Below are 16864 nucleotides of genomic sequence, written 5' to 3' on the forward strand. Positions count from 1 at the left end.
CTGCGGCATAGGTCACAGCTGCAGCTTGGATTCAATCCCTGGCCTGGGAACTTCCACATGCTATGGGTGTGGACCTTAAGGAAAAAAGAAAAGAAAAGAAAGCAAGTTTCTCTGGGCAGAGGGAAAAGTGATCAAAGTTTAAGGGTCATGGTAGTAGAGAGAAAAGAACCAGTCAAAAAACTCAAAGATGTGTAGAGGGGTTGTTGTCTCAGGATCCCTGGCCAAATACTATGCTGCACACGCAAAGGCCTAGCAGAGAACACTTGCAAGAAGGCTAAATGCCAGACAGAGATTTCAGGGGCCTTAATACTAGCACAATACTGGCATTCTCTGACACAGATAAAGTAGAAAGTCTTAAGCGAACATCCCAGGCATTCAGTCCTGGAAGGACGATATCTTTGGACTAAATGCAAAAATGAAATACACTCAATATAACAAAAGCCTGACATGAGGTCTCAACAGAATCAAGGTGACTCATCAAGAAATTAACTGCCTGCTGGAACAGAACTCAGTACTCTTTGTAGAGAGAATATCAACAAGATCCTCTATAATATTGCATCCATAACGCCGAACGTACAATATATTGTTGGACATGAAAAACAGGAAAAAAGATTGATACTTTTTTCGTGATAAGAGTCAACAGAAGTAGACCCAAGATAATCCAGCTGTTGGAGTAAGCAGACAAGAACTTCAAAAGATGGAGTATTTCAATAAACAATTACACCCATTTTTAAAAAATTCAGAGTTCCCAATGTGGCTCAGCGAAAATGAACCTGACTAGTATCTATGAGGACATGGGTTCGATCTTGGGCCCTGCTCAGTGGATTAAGGATCTGGCATTGCTGTGAACTGTGGTGTAGGTCACAGATGAGGCTTGGATCCTGTGTTGCTGTGGCTGTGGTGTAGGCCAGCACCTGCAGCTCTGATTTGACCCCTAGCCTAGGAACTTCCATATGCCACAGGTGTGGTCCTAAAAAGAAAAAAAAAAAAAAACCTCAACGGATGTCCTGGAACTAAATGCAATCTCTGAAATTAAAGAACACAATAAATGACTTATACATTGTTGCTGAGACTGGAAAATCATACAACAATTTAGGAAAACAGTTTGAAAGTTTCTTAAAGCATTAAATATACATCTACCACATAACCCAGCAATCTCATTCTTATTCATCCAAGTCAATGAGAATATATGTTCACATAAAAAACTTGAACGTTCATAGTGGTTTTATTCATAATTGCCAAAAACTTGGAAAAAATCTAAATGTTCTACAACTTGTGTGAACAGATAAAATGTACTACCATCCATTCAGTGGAATACTACTCAGCAATAAAAAGTGAAGATACTGTTATATGTCACATGGATGAATGTCAAGTACACTATGTTAAATGAAAAACTCATACTGTGTTATTCTATTTAGATGTCATTCTGGAAAAAGCAAAACTATAGGAACTGAAAACAGATGGTTCTCGGGGATAAGAGCTGGGTGGAAAGGTTGTCTACAAGGTGGCACAAGGAAATTTGTGGGTGGGTGTTGATGGAACAGTTCTATACCTTGGTTGTGTTTATACAAGAGTATACATTTGTCAAAACTCATACAATTATATACTACAAAGGGGGAAACAACTCAGTTTAAAAAATAATATATTGAATGGATTTAACAGCAGATTGGACACAACAGATAGAAGCAGGGGACTCAAAGTCAGGTTAATAGAAAATATTTAATTAAAGCTCACAGAGAGAAAATAATGGGGAAAAAGGAACAGAATAGAAGAAATGTAGGATCGGTCAAAAAAAAATCTAAAACACAAGTGAATGGAATTCAAGAACAGGAGAGACAGACTAGGACAAAATCAAGATGTAAGGAAACAGTGGCCAAGAATTTTACAAATATGATGAAAATTACCAATCCAGTGATTCAAGAAGTTCAATAAATCCAAGGAAGATAAATACCAAAAATAACACATCAAAGTAAGACATATTGTGGTCACTTTGCTAAAAATCAAAGATACAGAGAAAAATCTTTAAAAAGATATTTTATCTTCAGGAAATTAACAACAACCTGACAGCTGAGTTCTTTAACAGAAATTATGGTCTATGCCACAGCCACAGTGACACCAGATCTGAGCCGTGACTTCGACCTACACCATAGCTCACAGCAATGCCGGATCCTTAACCCACTGAGTGAAGCCAGGGATAGAACCCGCATCTGCATAGATACTAGTCAGATTCATTTCTGCTGCACCACAACGGGAACTTCCAGGGATACATTTTATAATATCCAACATGATGACCATAAGGAGGATACGAAAAGGTTAAAAAAAAGGTTATATTGGAGATAAGATGGAATAGTTAAAAAAAAGAATGATAGGAGTTCCTGCTGTGGTGCAGTAGAAATGAACCCAACTAATATCCATGAGGATGCGGGTTCGATCCCTGGCCTTGCTTAGTGGATCAAGGATCTGGCACTGCAGTGAGCTGTGGTAGATCACAGATGTGGCTTGGATCCCAAGTGGCTGTGGTGTAGGCTGGCGGCTACAGCTCTAATTTGACCCCTAGCCTGGGACTTCCATATGCTATGGGAATGATATATAAGGAAGGCAGAAAGTAAAAGGATAACACAAAATGAGATGGTAACAAACTTAACTGTATCAATAATTACATGAAATAAAGATGGACCTAAACATTCTAATTAAAAGATAAAGACTGTCAGATTGAACAAACATAAACCTCAATTATAAGCTCTTAAGAAGCACATTTTAAACATAAAGGCACAAACTGTTGACAATAAAGGGTGAGAAAAGATACACCATGTAAACACTAACCAAAATAAAGCAGGTATGGCTATATTAATATCAAAGTATATATATATTTTTTGTCTTTTTTGTTGTTGTTGTTGTTGTTATTGTTGTTGTTGCTATTTCTTGGGCCGCTCCTGCGGCATATGGAGGTTCCCAGACTAGGGGTCCAATCGGAGCTGTAGCCACCGGCCTACGCCAGAGCCACAGCAACGCGGGATCTGAGCCGCCTCTGCAACCTACACCACAGCTCACGGCAACGCCGGATCGTTAACCCACTGAGCAAGGGCAGGGACCGAACCCGCAACCTCATGGTTCCTAGTCGGATTCGTTAACCACTGCGCCACGACGGGAACTCCTCAAAGTATATTTTAAGGCAAGAAATACTACAAATGAAAAAAATGACATTTTACAATGATAAAAGATAAATTCAGAGTTCCCGTTACGGCTCAGGGGTTAATGAACCTGACCAGTATCCGTGAGGACCCAGGTTCAATCCCTGGCCTCGCTCAGTGGGTTAAGTATCTGATGTTGCTGGAAGCTGTGGTGCAGGTCACAGACACGCTCAGATCCAGCCTTGCTGTGACTGTGGCACAGGCTGGCAGCTACCGCTCTGATTGGATCCCTAGCCTGGGAACCTCTATATGCCATGGGTGCAGCCCTAAAAAAAAAGACAAAAAAAGAAAAGAAAAGATAAATTCACCAGAAAGACACTATCTTAAATTTATAAAGACTAATCAACATGGCTTTATCAGTTGATACAGCTTTGAAAGTTGACAAGATTATTTAAAATACACTAATTCACAGTCATAATTGATACCATTTCTAGCAACTAACATAATAGCAGATAAAAAAAAATCAGTAAAGAAACAGAACATTTGAGTAACATGATTAACCAACTTGATCTGACACATGAAGAATTTGTTGTATTCTTTTCAAGTACACATAGGGTATTTACCACAACTGATCATATGCTAGGTCACAAATCAAGTCTGAACAAATTTCAAGGGTCTGAAAACATACAGTGCACATTCTCTGACCACTATATAATTAAATTACAACTCGATAACACAAAGATAAGTAGAAAATTCCCAAACCACTTGAAATAAAAAGAAAAACCATATTTCCATATAACACGAGTCAAAGAAGAAATCACAATGTCTTAGAAAATATTTTGAGTTGAATCGAAATAAAAATAGGTATTCCAAAACTTGGGGGATGCAGCTACAACAATATTAAGAAGGAAATAACTAAATATATATAATAGGAGGGAAAAAGGGTTGGAAATAAATGTCATAAACATCCAACTCCAAAAGCTGGAAAAAGAAAAACAAATTAAGCCAAAGAGAGTTGAAGGCAGGAAATAAAAACGAGTAGAAATCAACTCAATATAAAACTAACATACAATAGAAAAATCAACAAAGCCGAAAGTTGACTCTTTGAAACTCTAATAACATACACAAGGGATATTAATAGTATGTAGGCTAAAACACAAATTAACAGTATTAGGATTAAATAAACAGAACACAACCACCAAAACCTGGTAAGAATATTACCAAAAAAAATTATTACAAGGAAATATTATTGTGCATAAATCTTGTTAGAAGCAAACATTCCAAGCACAATATTAGCAAATAGATATAGAAAAAGGATAATGTATCATAACCAAGTGGAGCTAATTCTAAGAATGCATAGGTTTTTTTTTAAATTTTTTTTAATTTAAAAAAATTTCTGTATATGATTTTTATTTTTTTCCATTATAGCTGGTTTACTAAGAATGAATAATTGACTTAATACTAAAGAATCGATGAATGTAATTCATCACATTAACAGAATAAAAGAGGAAAAAATTTTTCAATAGGTGCTTAGAAAGCATTTGATAAAATCTAACACCCACTGCTGATTTAAAAAATGAAAACAAACCTGTTGGCAAATATGGAATCAAAGGGAACTTCTTAATTTGATAAAGGATGTATCTAAAATAATCTAAAACTTGTTGGTTATCTATATTCTATATTGAAGTGTGTATACTTAAGCAAAAAATAAATAATCTAAAACTACTCAATGATGAAAAACCAAAAACGTTTCTCTTAAGGTTGGAAATGAGACAAAGATATCCTCTATGACCAATTGTAGTCTACATTACATAGCTAAGAGGTACTAACTGCTAAGAAAACTAGTTTATAATGTATAAAGATTTGAAAGGATCAGGCTAAATTTTCTTACTCATAGGTATCATTGTGTAACTTTCTGAAATGATAGAACTCCTGTATATTGTTTTAGGTGGTTCTTCTTGGTGGGTGTGTGTGTGTATACATATATATGTATGTAAAAAGTTATTCAATATACACTTAAGATTTGTGTACTTTACTTAGGCAAATTATACCTCAACAGAAAAAAACCTAACAAGAATGTATTAATGCAATTGGCTAAATGGCCTTTTAAAAATAAACTTTAATGAAGCAAGACAGGAGTTCCCGTTGTGGTGCAGTGGTTAACAAATCCGACTAGGAGCCATGAGGTTGCGGGTTCGATCCCTGGCCTTGCTCAGTGGGTCTGGCGTTGCCATGGGCTGTGGTGTAGGTCACAGATGTCGCTTGAATCTTGAGTTGCTGTGGCTCTGGCGTAGGCCGGTGGCTACAGCTCTGATAGACCCCTAGCCTGGGAACCTCCACGTGCTGCAGGAGTGGCCCTAGAAAAGGCAAAAAGACAAAACAAACAAACAAAAAAAAGCAAGACAAGAAACGCTGCTAACTTTTGAGGCTAGGTAATGGGAAAGTTTATTTTCTCTACTTCTGTGTATGTTATATATTTATCAAAATGGAAAGTTAAATAGATAAAATAAAAATTTTAAACAAACCTTAAAATTCACCTTCATCATTATCTTGAAAGTTAAATAACACTCTTACCTTTCCTTCTGTTGCTTTCTTCGTTGATGAAATTTCCTTCATAAGCTTGGGAATTTCCCTGTCAAATTGTGAGAGAGTTCTTTAAATTTCTAAAGTGTAATTCTTTACTAAAACATTTTAAGATTACAAAATGTACCGTCATGTATTTAGTGTTTAAAAATATGGAATAAAAATTGGTGTGAGTTCACATACTCTAACACAACTGCAATATGCCGATGTCGAATTCTGACCCACAGGTCATCGTCTTCTTCAAGGATTGCCTCCTTTTCTTTCCCATCGGTTTTATATCTACAAGTAGACAGAAATATTAGACTTTTGGATTATTTTACCCCCAAAAAGTGAAAGAAACATTTTTATAAACTAATTTTAAGACTCAAGAAACTGAAGAGTATATATATTCCATCTATTAGTTTAGGGGAATACTGAGTACCTACTCAAAAACTATAGCATATTCCTTTACAGACAATAAAATCAATGTCCTATGCCTACCAAGACCTTTTTATTTTCAAATATTAGGTTTAGCTGGCATTATTATAAAGTTTTAACTCAGCAAAATGGTATCTCAGAAAGAAAAATTCAACATTCCACCATCAACTTTAAGAACAAGAACGAATACACTAACAATTTGTATTCTACTGGCTCAAAACTATTTTGATGTACTAATAACCATCGACACAACTATCATACATCCATTAAAGAAAGAAATGTCACCCCCTAATGTAGCCTCTTAAGTACTGAAGGGGTTTCAGAACTAGCACAAAATTCAAGCATATATCATTTATTTCTATATTCTTCCTTAACCCTATAACTACATCTCCTTTAAAGAACAAGAAAGGGGTTCCCATTGTAGCTCAGCAGTAACAAACCCAACTTGTATCCATGAGGACACAGGTTTGATTCCTGGCCTCACTCAGTGGGTTAAGGATCCAACACTGCCATGAGCCGTGGTGTAGGTTGCAAACATGGCTTGGATCTGGTGTGGCTGTGGCTGTGGCATAGCTCCAATTCAACCCCTAGTCTGGGAACTTCCATATGCCGAGGCTGTGGCCCTAAAAAGAAGAGGGGGAAAAAAAAAAAAAGGATGGGAAAGGAAATGAGAAAAAAACTAATGTAGCCATAAAAAACTACAATTGCTTTAATCAGTTCTACTGAAGTGAGTAGTAATTCAAAAGGTTCATGAAGGAGTTCCCATCGTGGCTCAGTGGTTAACGAATCTGACTAGGAACCATGAGGTTGTGGGTTCGATCCGTGGCCTTGCTCAGTGGGTTAAGGATCAGGCATTGCCATGAGCTGTGGTGGAAGTCGCCGACACGGCTAAGATCCCTTGTTGCTGTAGCTCTGGCATAGGCCAGCGGCTACAGCTCCTATTAGACCCCTAGCCTGGAAGCCCCCATAAGCCGCGGGTGCGGCCCCAGAAAAGGCAAAAAAAAAAAAAAAAAAGGTTCATGAAATTATTCAAAATGGGCTCCCGGTCTGCTTCCCCAAATGTAGTTTCTCATTTCTCTTTTTATACAGATAGTCTCCTTAAATTTGTGGAGCTGGAAGATTCAATTATCCTTGGGACTATCAACTTCCTGAACTAACCACAAATGCAGATTTCTGCAGTATGAATATATTCATTTCCACGGCCTCCTAAATTTCAGGTCCCACCTATAAAAACCTATCTACCTATGTGGTCTTAATCACAGATTCCCAAAGGGAGAATGACTGTGCTTAATCACAAGACTGCTGTAAGGACAAAGGCTCTTTTGTCATTTAAAATGCCACTTTGTACTTATACCTTTAACCTCTGATTTATAAACAAAGATTAAGGTAGTAAGCCTGATAATATGAAAAGATGACAACCCCATTTTAAGAGTACATTTAAAGAGGTCACCAAGATGAAAAACACAATCTGGATACTCAGAAATTGTGACGGGACGGAGTTCCTGTCGTGGCGCAGTGGAAATGAATCCAACTAGGAACCATGAGGTTGTGGGTTTGATCCCTGGCCTCACTCAGTAGGTTAAGGACCCAACGTTGCCGTGAGCTGTGGCGTAGGTCACAGACGCAGGGCAGATCCAGCACTGCCAGCAGGCCAGCAGTTGTAGCTCTGATTGGACCCCTTGCCTGGGAACCTCCATATACTGCAGGCGTGGCCCTAAAAAGCGAACTAAATAAATAAAATTAAAAATCATTGCAATTCTCACTTAAAAAAAAAACTTGTGATTGGAGGAGTTCCTGCTGTGGCACAACGAGACTGGAGGCATCTTGGGAGCACTGGGACATGGGTTTGATCCCCGGCCTGGCACAGTGGGCTAGGGATCCAGTGTTGCTGCAGCTTGGATCTGATCCCTGGCCCAGGAACTCTATATGCTGTGGGGCAACCAAAAAAGAAAAAAGAAAAAAAAAAAAGATTGTGATAGGAATTCCCATGTGGTCCAATGGGTTAATATCTGGCATTGTCACTGCTGTGGCACAGGTTTTTTTTTTTTTTTTTTTTTTTTTTGTCTTTTTGCTATTTCTTGGGCCGCTCCCGCAGCATATGGAGGTTCCCAGCCTAGGGGTCGAATCGGAGCTGTAGCCACCGGCCTACGCCAGAGCCACAGCAACGCAGGATCTGAGCCGCATCTGCGACCTACACCACAGCTCACGGCAACGCCGGATCCTTAACCCACTGAGCAAGGGCAGGGACCGAACCCGCAACCTCATGGTTCCTAGTCAGATTCGTTAACCACTGAGCCACGACGGGAACTCCCTGTGGCACAGGTTTGATCCCTGGTCCAGGAACTTCTACAGGCCATGGGTTGGGCAAAAAATAAATAAAAATTTGAAAAATTATAATGGAGGAATTCTCTCATGGCTCAGAGGGTTAAGGATCCAGCACTGTCACTGCTGAGGCTCTGGCTGCAGCTGTGGTGCAGGTTTGATCCCTGGCCTGGGAACTTATGCATGCTGCAGGCATGGCCAAAAAAAGAAAATTATGGCAGAGCAAAAACCACAAGGAATTCATGTTTTCATCTATTCTTATCTTTGGGCTTTTTGATACATAAAAAAAGCCATATCTCTTAATTTTTTGTTTTCATTTTTAAGTAAGTCTCTCCATTTCTCTTAAAAAATTAAACCTTGCTTTGCTTGCTAGCAAACCTAGGGAGGTAAATATTTAACTACTAGGTTAAAAATATCTGAATTTATGTCTATAGTCTGGAACCAAATCCTTTAGTGTCCATCAGGTTAAATCTTTTCTAAATCTCTTGAGCAATGCAGGTTTAGGGGCCTAAAAGATAAGGGAAGTAAATAATATCCTTCCTGAAAACTCTGAATAAACTGCTTGAAAGTACTTTTATATTAGAAAAATAGCTATGTTGATTTTTCTATGTCATCTAATATTAATACAAGTAACAAAAACTCAGAAGCCAGGATTTGACCAGAATGCAGACAAAATACAATAGAAAATACAAAATTAATTTAACAATATTTTGGTTTAAGAAAAAAATAAAGTATTACAATTAGCACAAGTTTTTAGATTTTAATCGATTAAAATTACTAAATTAATTTAAACATACAATTTCAGAAAGCTAATTCTCATTTTTATTGCTATGCTAATGTAGTAAATCTTAGCTGAAAGACACTAATTTGGATTTAGAGATTATATCAAATAACATGTAATATATATGTGTGTGTCTGTCTCTCTCCACATATATATACACACACTCATAAATGATACACAAAAGGTACAATAAAATGGTTCCTTGACAGAAGAGCCATTTCATTTATTTAGCTTTCTACTTGATATTATTAAAGTTAATATGCTTATATCAGAGTTAAATCAATAAGAGGTGCCAAATTGGTATAACTGTGTCTATTCTCAATAGCCATCCTATTAAGTTTTATAGTTATCAAAACTTTATATTGATAAGACATGTATATAGATACTTTTGGATATGTGATTCATAATGATTTCAGCCTAACCAATTTGAATGTGGTTTCCAATTCAGTGAGTATAGCAGTGAGTCTGGTATTTACTGAAAAGTACAAATTCCAGCTGTTTAAAATATATCTTTGTTATAGACATAGTTAAGGAAGCAAATACACTAAAAAAGCTTCAAAGCAGCTAAATTACCCATTAACTAACAAGGTCGAGATATTTTAAATAGATTATGATTACAGAGGTAAGAGAAAGATAAAGTCTCTGAATAAAAAAGGTTACAGAGGCTTTGGATTTCTGTGGCCTACACAAATAATTAAATGCTATTATCCTATCCTGTTTGTATATGTCCTACATATTCTCTTCGAGTTATACTTGCTTGTATGTATCATTCTCAATCGGCAGTAGATCATATGCCATTGCCTGAAAGGTCAGTTCATGCAGGACAGTGGACACAGGATCAAAGCCACGATCAATTATTATGAGCTGGGAATGAGTTTTACCCTGGAATAACAAGATAAAATTATCTTAAGAAACTTCAATTTCTTTGTGTGAACACATTTTTAATATCTTAGAAAGCAAAAACAGACTTTCCTAAGTTCCTCCACATTCTTATGAATGTGAAATTGTATTAAAACAGAAAAATCTGAGTGGCACAATAGGAGGAAAAATAAGATTATAAAACCAAAAGCTTTTACAATTAGATTAAGAGGCTATACCTAATGATACAATATTGTGAAAATCCCTTTCAAAAAATCAATATTTGGCTTGCACTAAATCTATTTCCTTAGGAATTCACCTCCATAAACACTGAAACTAACATAAATTATGAACAATAGCTATTAACTTGAGCTCTTTACGCTACACATTGCACTAAGAAATATCCATAATATTTAATTCTTATAGCAATCCTGTGAGATAGGGATTATTAACTCCATTTGACAATGGGAGCATTAAGGCTTACAATTAAGTAACTTTCCCAAATCACATGGCTAGCATGTGGTAGACTGGAGATTCAAACCCAGGTTAGCTTCACTCCATGGCTTGTATTCTTAACCACTATGCTATTTAAAAAGATTATATTGGAGTTTTCTTGTGGCACAGCGGTTAAGAGGATGTGGCTTGTTACTGCAGTGGCTTGAGTTGCTGCTAAGGCGTGGTTTTGATCCCTGGCCCAGGAACTTCCATGCCTCAGTTGTGGTCCAAAAAAAAAGACATGTACAGAAAGATTATATTTATGCCAGCTAAGATGATAAAATCACAAGGAAAGCTTTATCATTAATTCACAAAAAACACTAATCATTAAACAGTGAATAACAGCGCTATGAAATATCATTGTTAACATCAGTATCTTTCACACTTCATTTTAAAAAGTAATCAATTCTTTGGACTATTTATTATTTGGAGCAGGAAGATAACTACAATTCATTAGACAAACGTTTCCTACTTATTAAAACAAAGGTAAACTACATAGGATAGATCTTTAAAGTTTTTAAAATAAGTATTCACTAATTTAAAGAAACCTTGAGACAGTATGGCATAGTGGTTAAGAGCACAGCCTCTGCAATGAAGTAGATCCGGGTTTGTGTCCAGCCTTGACCATTTTCTTGTCATAAAACTCTGGACAAATAGCTTAACTTGTTAATATATCAGTAGTCTCATTTTAAAATGAGTAGTCACATATTTAATCAGAACCTCTGCCCTATAAGATTACTGTAAAGATTAAATGTAATACCATGAAATACCTAGCAGAGTGCCTGGAACTCAGTAGGCTCTCAATAGAGGTAAGTTATGAGTCTTCAGAAATATGAACAGGAAAAATACAGTGCAATATAAGTGCTAAATCAGAGCTCGGGGTTATGAAAGTATGTGAGAGGAAGAATCGCTTGACCTGAAGAGTGAGGAAAGACTTCAAAAAGGGGGTGACACTTTCTCAGGTCCTTGAAAGAAGAAAAGGTATCAAGCATATAAAGGATATCTAATTTCCAAGGCAGAAAGAATAAAAAGGACACGTTTGTTTTTTGTGAATTTTGCCTTTTTAACTCGTTGAAATCAGGAAAGTCTAAAGGGATATTTAGCAAGATAGTGATTGCTTATCTTTCCTCATTCAACAAACATTTACTGACTACCTACTATGCCATGTATACTGAGCCATTATCTTCATAACAGCTTTCAAAGTTCTCCAAAAACTATTAACTTTCAAAGTTCTAAACTAACATTATATCTAAGCTTATATCCATCCTCCACTCTAGCCAAGTTGTTTGACTGCAAATTTTGTGTTTTTCTCTATGCCGCTGCTCAAAGAGTCCTGTTATCCAAGCAAAAAATTCCCTCTTCTTTCATGTTATACTCACTCTTTAAGCTCTGACTCTTCCAGGATGCCTTCTAAGACTCCAGGCAGAGGAAGGCTAAACTCCAGCCTATGTTACCACTACATCCTATGCAGTCTTATCTCACTCCACTTTACTACCTACCACTGTAGTTGGTGGTTTCCTTGCCCACCTGCTCTTCTAAACTATGCAGAGTTCCTTCTTTTCATTCTTCAATTATTGTTTGGCTTCCTAGTCCTCAAGCACCATCTCTGTGAGTCTGCTCAGCCTCTTCATTCTCCAACCCAAGCTCAAATGCTGGAATTCCCCAGGTTCCAATCTTAGTCATTGATTACTTTACATTATCTTGCTAAGATAGCAACAGCTGTCATTTATTAAACTCATACATATGCCAAATACATGCTAATTTGCCTAGTCTTCAAACCAACCAAGCAAGGTACATATCATCTGATCCATTTTATAGATGAAAAGAGTAAATAATATGTCGAAAGACAAACAGCTGGTGATAATAGGAATAACTATATTTATTAAATGTTTACTCCGTGGCAAGCATTATTCTAAAAACTTTTAATGTATTAATTCATTTAACCCTCTCACTCTTTCATAAAATTGGATATTCTCTCACACCCATTTTACAGATAAGAAAACCTGGGCCCAGAGAGGTTACATAATTTGCTAATTGACTTATCTATGAAATAAATGGCAGAGCCAAGATTTAGACAAAGTACTTACTTCAAAATCCTTACCTTGCCCACTAAACTACACTGTCTATTAAGATTTCCATTAACATCTATATTAATGATTCCTAAAATAAAACTGGGGATCTGTGTCTCATTGATTAGCAAATCAATACTGGACTAGGAATGAACAACAGTATACTTGGTTTATAAAGAAATGAGACAGACTTTACGCTTAACCACTACTTATCTTTTATATATTACCTTTATTAGGCTCTTTTCGTCAATCTTGTAGTAGTTTTCAAGTTTTTTTTCAACAAGCTGAGCAAGCTTACTGGCATTATCCAGAGGTTTACTAGAAACGGAAAAAATGTTCAAACAATTATCTTTCCATCAAGACATATTTTACAATATCATCAAGTTGAATTCTAAAATTAAACCATGAAATTATTAATTTAAAAGACTTTATAAACACGGAGAAGCTCAGATAGTAATATGTCAAATATTATGCTATATCAATTTTCCTGGGTTTTATTAATGTAAACTTTATCATATGTGTATCAGATTTTTTCATACAAAGGAAATTATTATAAGACTGCAGTTTTCTTTATTCCCTTCCCAACTGCTGGTCTTCTCCCCTACCCCAGCCACCCCTTCCTCAAGGCAACTATTGTCATGAATTTGATGTGTATCCTTCCAGTCATTATAATTATACATATATGTACTGTTTTATATGTGCTTAACAGTATATTTTTTACAGTTATATGTATGTTTGAGATCTATGTTGACACATATATCAAATTTAATCATTTTAGTTCTATTTAGTATTCCATCACATGATTATACTGGATTCTACAGATTCATTCCCCACAAGATGGACATTTAAGTCATTCTCAATTTTATACAACTGCAAACAACATTGAAACAAGTATCTTTGTACATATATCTCCATGTACATGTTTCTCTAGACATATTATTTCCAAAGTATAATTGCTGCATCATACAGTATGAACATTTTCAACTTCTCTAGATATTACCATATCACTCTGCAAATTACTTGACCAATTACCTCTCCCACTAGCAGTATGAGATTTCCCCACATGCTCCCTTACATTTCGTCAACTTTCCAATACAATCTTTTGCATAAAATCTTATATATCGGAGTTCCCGTCGTGGCGCAGTGGTTAACGAATCCGACTAGGAACCATGAGGTTGCGGGTTCGGTCCCTGCCCTTGCTCAGTGGGTTAACGATCCGGCGTTGCCGTGAGCTGTGGTGTAGGTCGCAGACGCGGCTCGGATCCCGCGTTGCTGTGGCTCTGGCGTAGGCCGGTGGCTACAGCTCCGATTCAACCCCTAGCCTGGGAACCTCCATATGCCGTGGGAGCAGCCCAAGAAATAGCAACAACAGCAACAACAACAACAACAGACAAAAAGATAAAAGACAAAAAAAAAAAAAAAAAAACTTATGTATCACTCCCTTCTAAAATGATAGAGTCATTCTCTAAATTGTAACTTCATGAGCAGTGATTTCGGTATAACTTCTGAGTTTATATAAGAAAAATGTTGGAAAAGGCTCTTCACTTAGCACACCAACCTCAAAAATGGAAGATCTCCTTGTAAAGGCTTCAAAGTATTAAAGGGGCTTTATGTCTTATACCTCAAAAGTAAATGAAGCAGGACCTATAAAGAATAATTTACTACACATTTTCTTTAAAATACTTTCAAAAGAAAATCATCTTATGTTAGAATTATACTGGAAAAGTCCTTAAGGCATAAAGCAATACTTTGTGAAAGAACAGGTAGGATTTTAAAAGCCTGGATGGATGATTATTTAACTATTACAATAACTCAAAACAGGTCCATAGGTGAGCAATTAAATTATAAATTGGTTACAGCTGTCCTTCAGTATCCATACGGGATTGGTTCCAGGACCACTTGGGATATCGAAACCCAGGGATGCTCAAGTGCCTTATGTAAAATGATGCAGTATTTGCACAGAACCTATGCACAGCCCCCATATGCTTGAAACCATCTCTAGATTACTTATAACACTAATACACTGTAAATGTTATGTGATAGCTGTCTGCATGTAGCAAATTCAAGTTTTGCTTTTTGGAATTCCCTGGAACTTCGTTTTTTTATTTTTGATCCACAATTGGTTGAATCTGAGGATGCCAAATCCAAGGATACAGATAGCCAACTGTATTACTCATTTCCTAAAGAGAGCTAAACATCCAGAGCAGAAGCTTGAGCAGAGACTGAACTCTAGCATAACATCAACACTTAGTTCCGAATGTGATTAGCATATCACCCATAAGAAAAAGAATGTTTCTAGAGATGAGACGGGATTAAGATGGCGAGAATAGAAAGACTAGAGCTCAACTTCTCTCCTAAAAACAACAAAATTCACAACTAAAGACTGAGCAATCTCCACCCAAATGGACTGGAAACCCATACCCTACTCCAGAAGAAAAAGAGGAGGCCACATCCACAGGTAGGAGGGGTGATTTTGTGATATAAACAACCCCATACCTCCCGGGTGGGAAGCTCCACAGACTGAAAACTAACTGGCTCACAGAGACTCACCTACAGGAGTGAGAGTTCTGAGCCCCACATCAAACCCTCACGTGTGGGGATCTGGCATTGGGAGAAAGAGCCCCTGGAGCATCTGGCATTGAAGGCCAGCGGGGCTTGTGCGCAGGAGCTCCACAGGACTGGGGGAAACGGAGACCCCATTCTTAAAAGGCACACACAGACTTTCACGCGCACTAGGTCCCAAGGCAGAGCGAGGTCTCCACAGGAACCTAGGTCAAACCTGACTGCAGTTCTTGGAGGACATCCTGGGAAAACAGGGGTGAATGTGGCTTGTTGTGAGGGAAGGACATTGAGGGCAAAGCTCTCGGGAATATTCAGCAGCTGCCTTTCTCTGGAGGTGGCCATTTTGGGAAAATCTGGCCCCACCTGTCAGTCAGTGCTGAGAAGCCCCAGGGCAAATAACAATCTAGGTGGGATCACAGCCCCACCCCTCAGTAAAACTGGCTACCTAAAGAGCCTCAGGCACACAGCAACCTCTAATCCCATCCAGAGACTAGGCCCTACCCACCAGAGGGATTAGAAGCCGCTCCACCTACCAGTGGGCAGGCATCAGCCCCTCCCATCAGGAAGCCTACAGCAAGCCCCCATACCAACTTCAGCCACAAGGGGGGCAGACACCAGAAGTAAGAGAGGTTACAACTCTGTTATCTGTAAAAAGGTCACCACACCAAAAATCTATAAAAATGAAAAGACAGAGAACTATAACTCAGATGAGGGAGAAAGGAAAAACCCCAGAAAATCAGCTAAGCAATGAGGAGATTCTCAGCCTCCAGAAAAAAGACTTTAGACTGTTGATGCTGAAGATGATGCAAGACATTGGAAATAAACTGGAGGCAAAGATGGATAACTTACAGGAAACACTAACCAAAGAGATACAAGATATAAAGCTTAAACAAGAAGAGATGCAAAATACAATAACTGAAATAAAAAATTCATTAGAAGCAGCTAACAGAAGAATACAGGAGGCAGAAGAACGAATAAACGAGGTGGAGGACAGATTAGAAGAAATTATGGACGCAGAACAGAAAAGAGAAAAAAGATTGAAAACAAACGAAGAGAGTCTCAGGGAATTCTGGGACAATGCTAAACGCAGCAATATCCGTATTATAGAGGTGCCAGCAAGAGAAGAGAGAGAGAAGGGGACAGAAAAAATATTCCAAGATTCAGCAAGCATTGCTGGGAAACCTGGACAGCTGCATGCAAAGCAATGAGACTAGAACACACCCTCACACCATGCACAAAAATAAACTCCAAATGGCTGAAAGACTTAAATATACGACAGGACACCATCAAACTCCTAGAAGAAAACATAGGCAAAACACTCTCTGACATCAACATCATGAATATTTTCTCAGGTCAGTCTCCCAAAGCAATAGAAATTAGAGCAAAAATAAACCCATGGGACCTCATCAAACTGAAAAGCTTTTGCACAGCAAAGGAAACCCAAAAGAAAACAAAAAGACAACTTACAGAATGGGAGAAAATAGTTTCAAATGATGCAACTGACAAGGGCTTAATCTCTAGAATATATAAGCAACTTATACAACTCAACAGCAAAAAAACCAATCAATCAATGGAAAAATGGGCAAAAGACCTGAATAGACTGTTCTCCAAAGAAGATATACAGATGGCCAACAAACACATGAAAA

At 37.5% G+C, this 16864-nt stretch overlaps 1 protein-coding gene and 1 long non-coding RNA gene across 2 annotated transcripts in view; one reads left to right on the top strand and one right to left on the bottom strand.

The window, feature by feature from the left end:
- The window catches only part of STXBP3 (syntaxin binding protein 3), a 62224-nt gene that overhangs the window by 18303 nt on the left and 27057 nt on the right, over positions 1-16864 (bottom strand). The window contains exons 8-11 of the mRNA XM_021090106.2: positions 12884-12974; positions 9992-10116; positions 5898-5993; positions 5706-5763 (exon numbers count right to left, since the gene is read on the bottom strand). Coding sequence (XP_020945765.1) covers positions 5706-5763; positions 5898-5993; positions 9992-10116; positions 12884-12974 — 370 coding nt within the window. The remainder of the gene's footprint in view (positions 1-5705; positions 5764-5897; positions 5994-9991; positions 10117-12883; positions 12975-16864) is intronic.
- Positions 763-5458, top strand: LOC146404210 (uncharacterized). The gene is made up of 2 exons (XR_014844627.1): positions 763-2858; positions 3162-5458. It is a non-coding gene; the product is annotated as an uncharacterized LOC146404210 (long non-coding RNA).

Source organism: Sus scrofa, chromosome 4, assembly GCF_054392235.1.
Source record: "Sus scrofa isolate SSC_HxYL_T2T_F1_AM1 chromosome 4, Sscrofa_HxYL_maternal_Yorkshire_Landrace_v2.0, whole genome shotgun sequence".
Lineage (NCBI taxonomy): Eukaryota > Metazoa > Chordata > Mammalia > Artiodactyla > Suidae > Sus > Sus scrofa.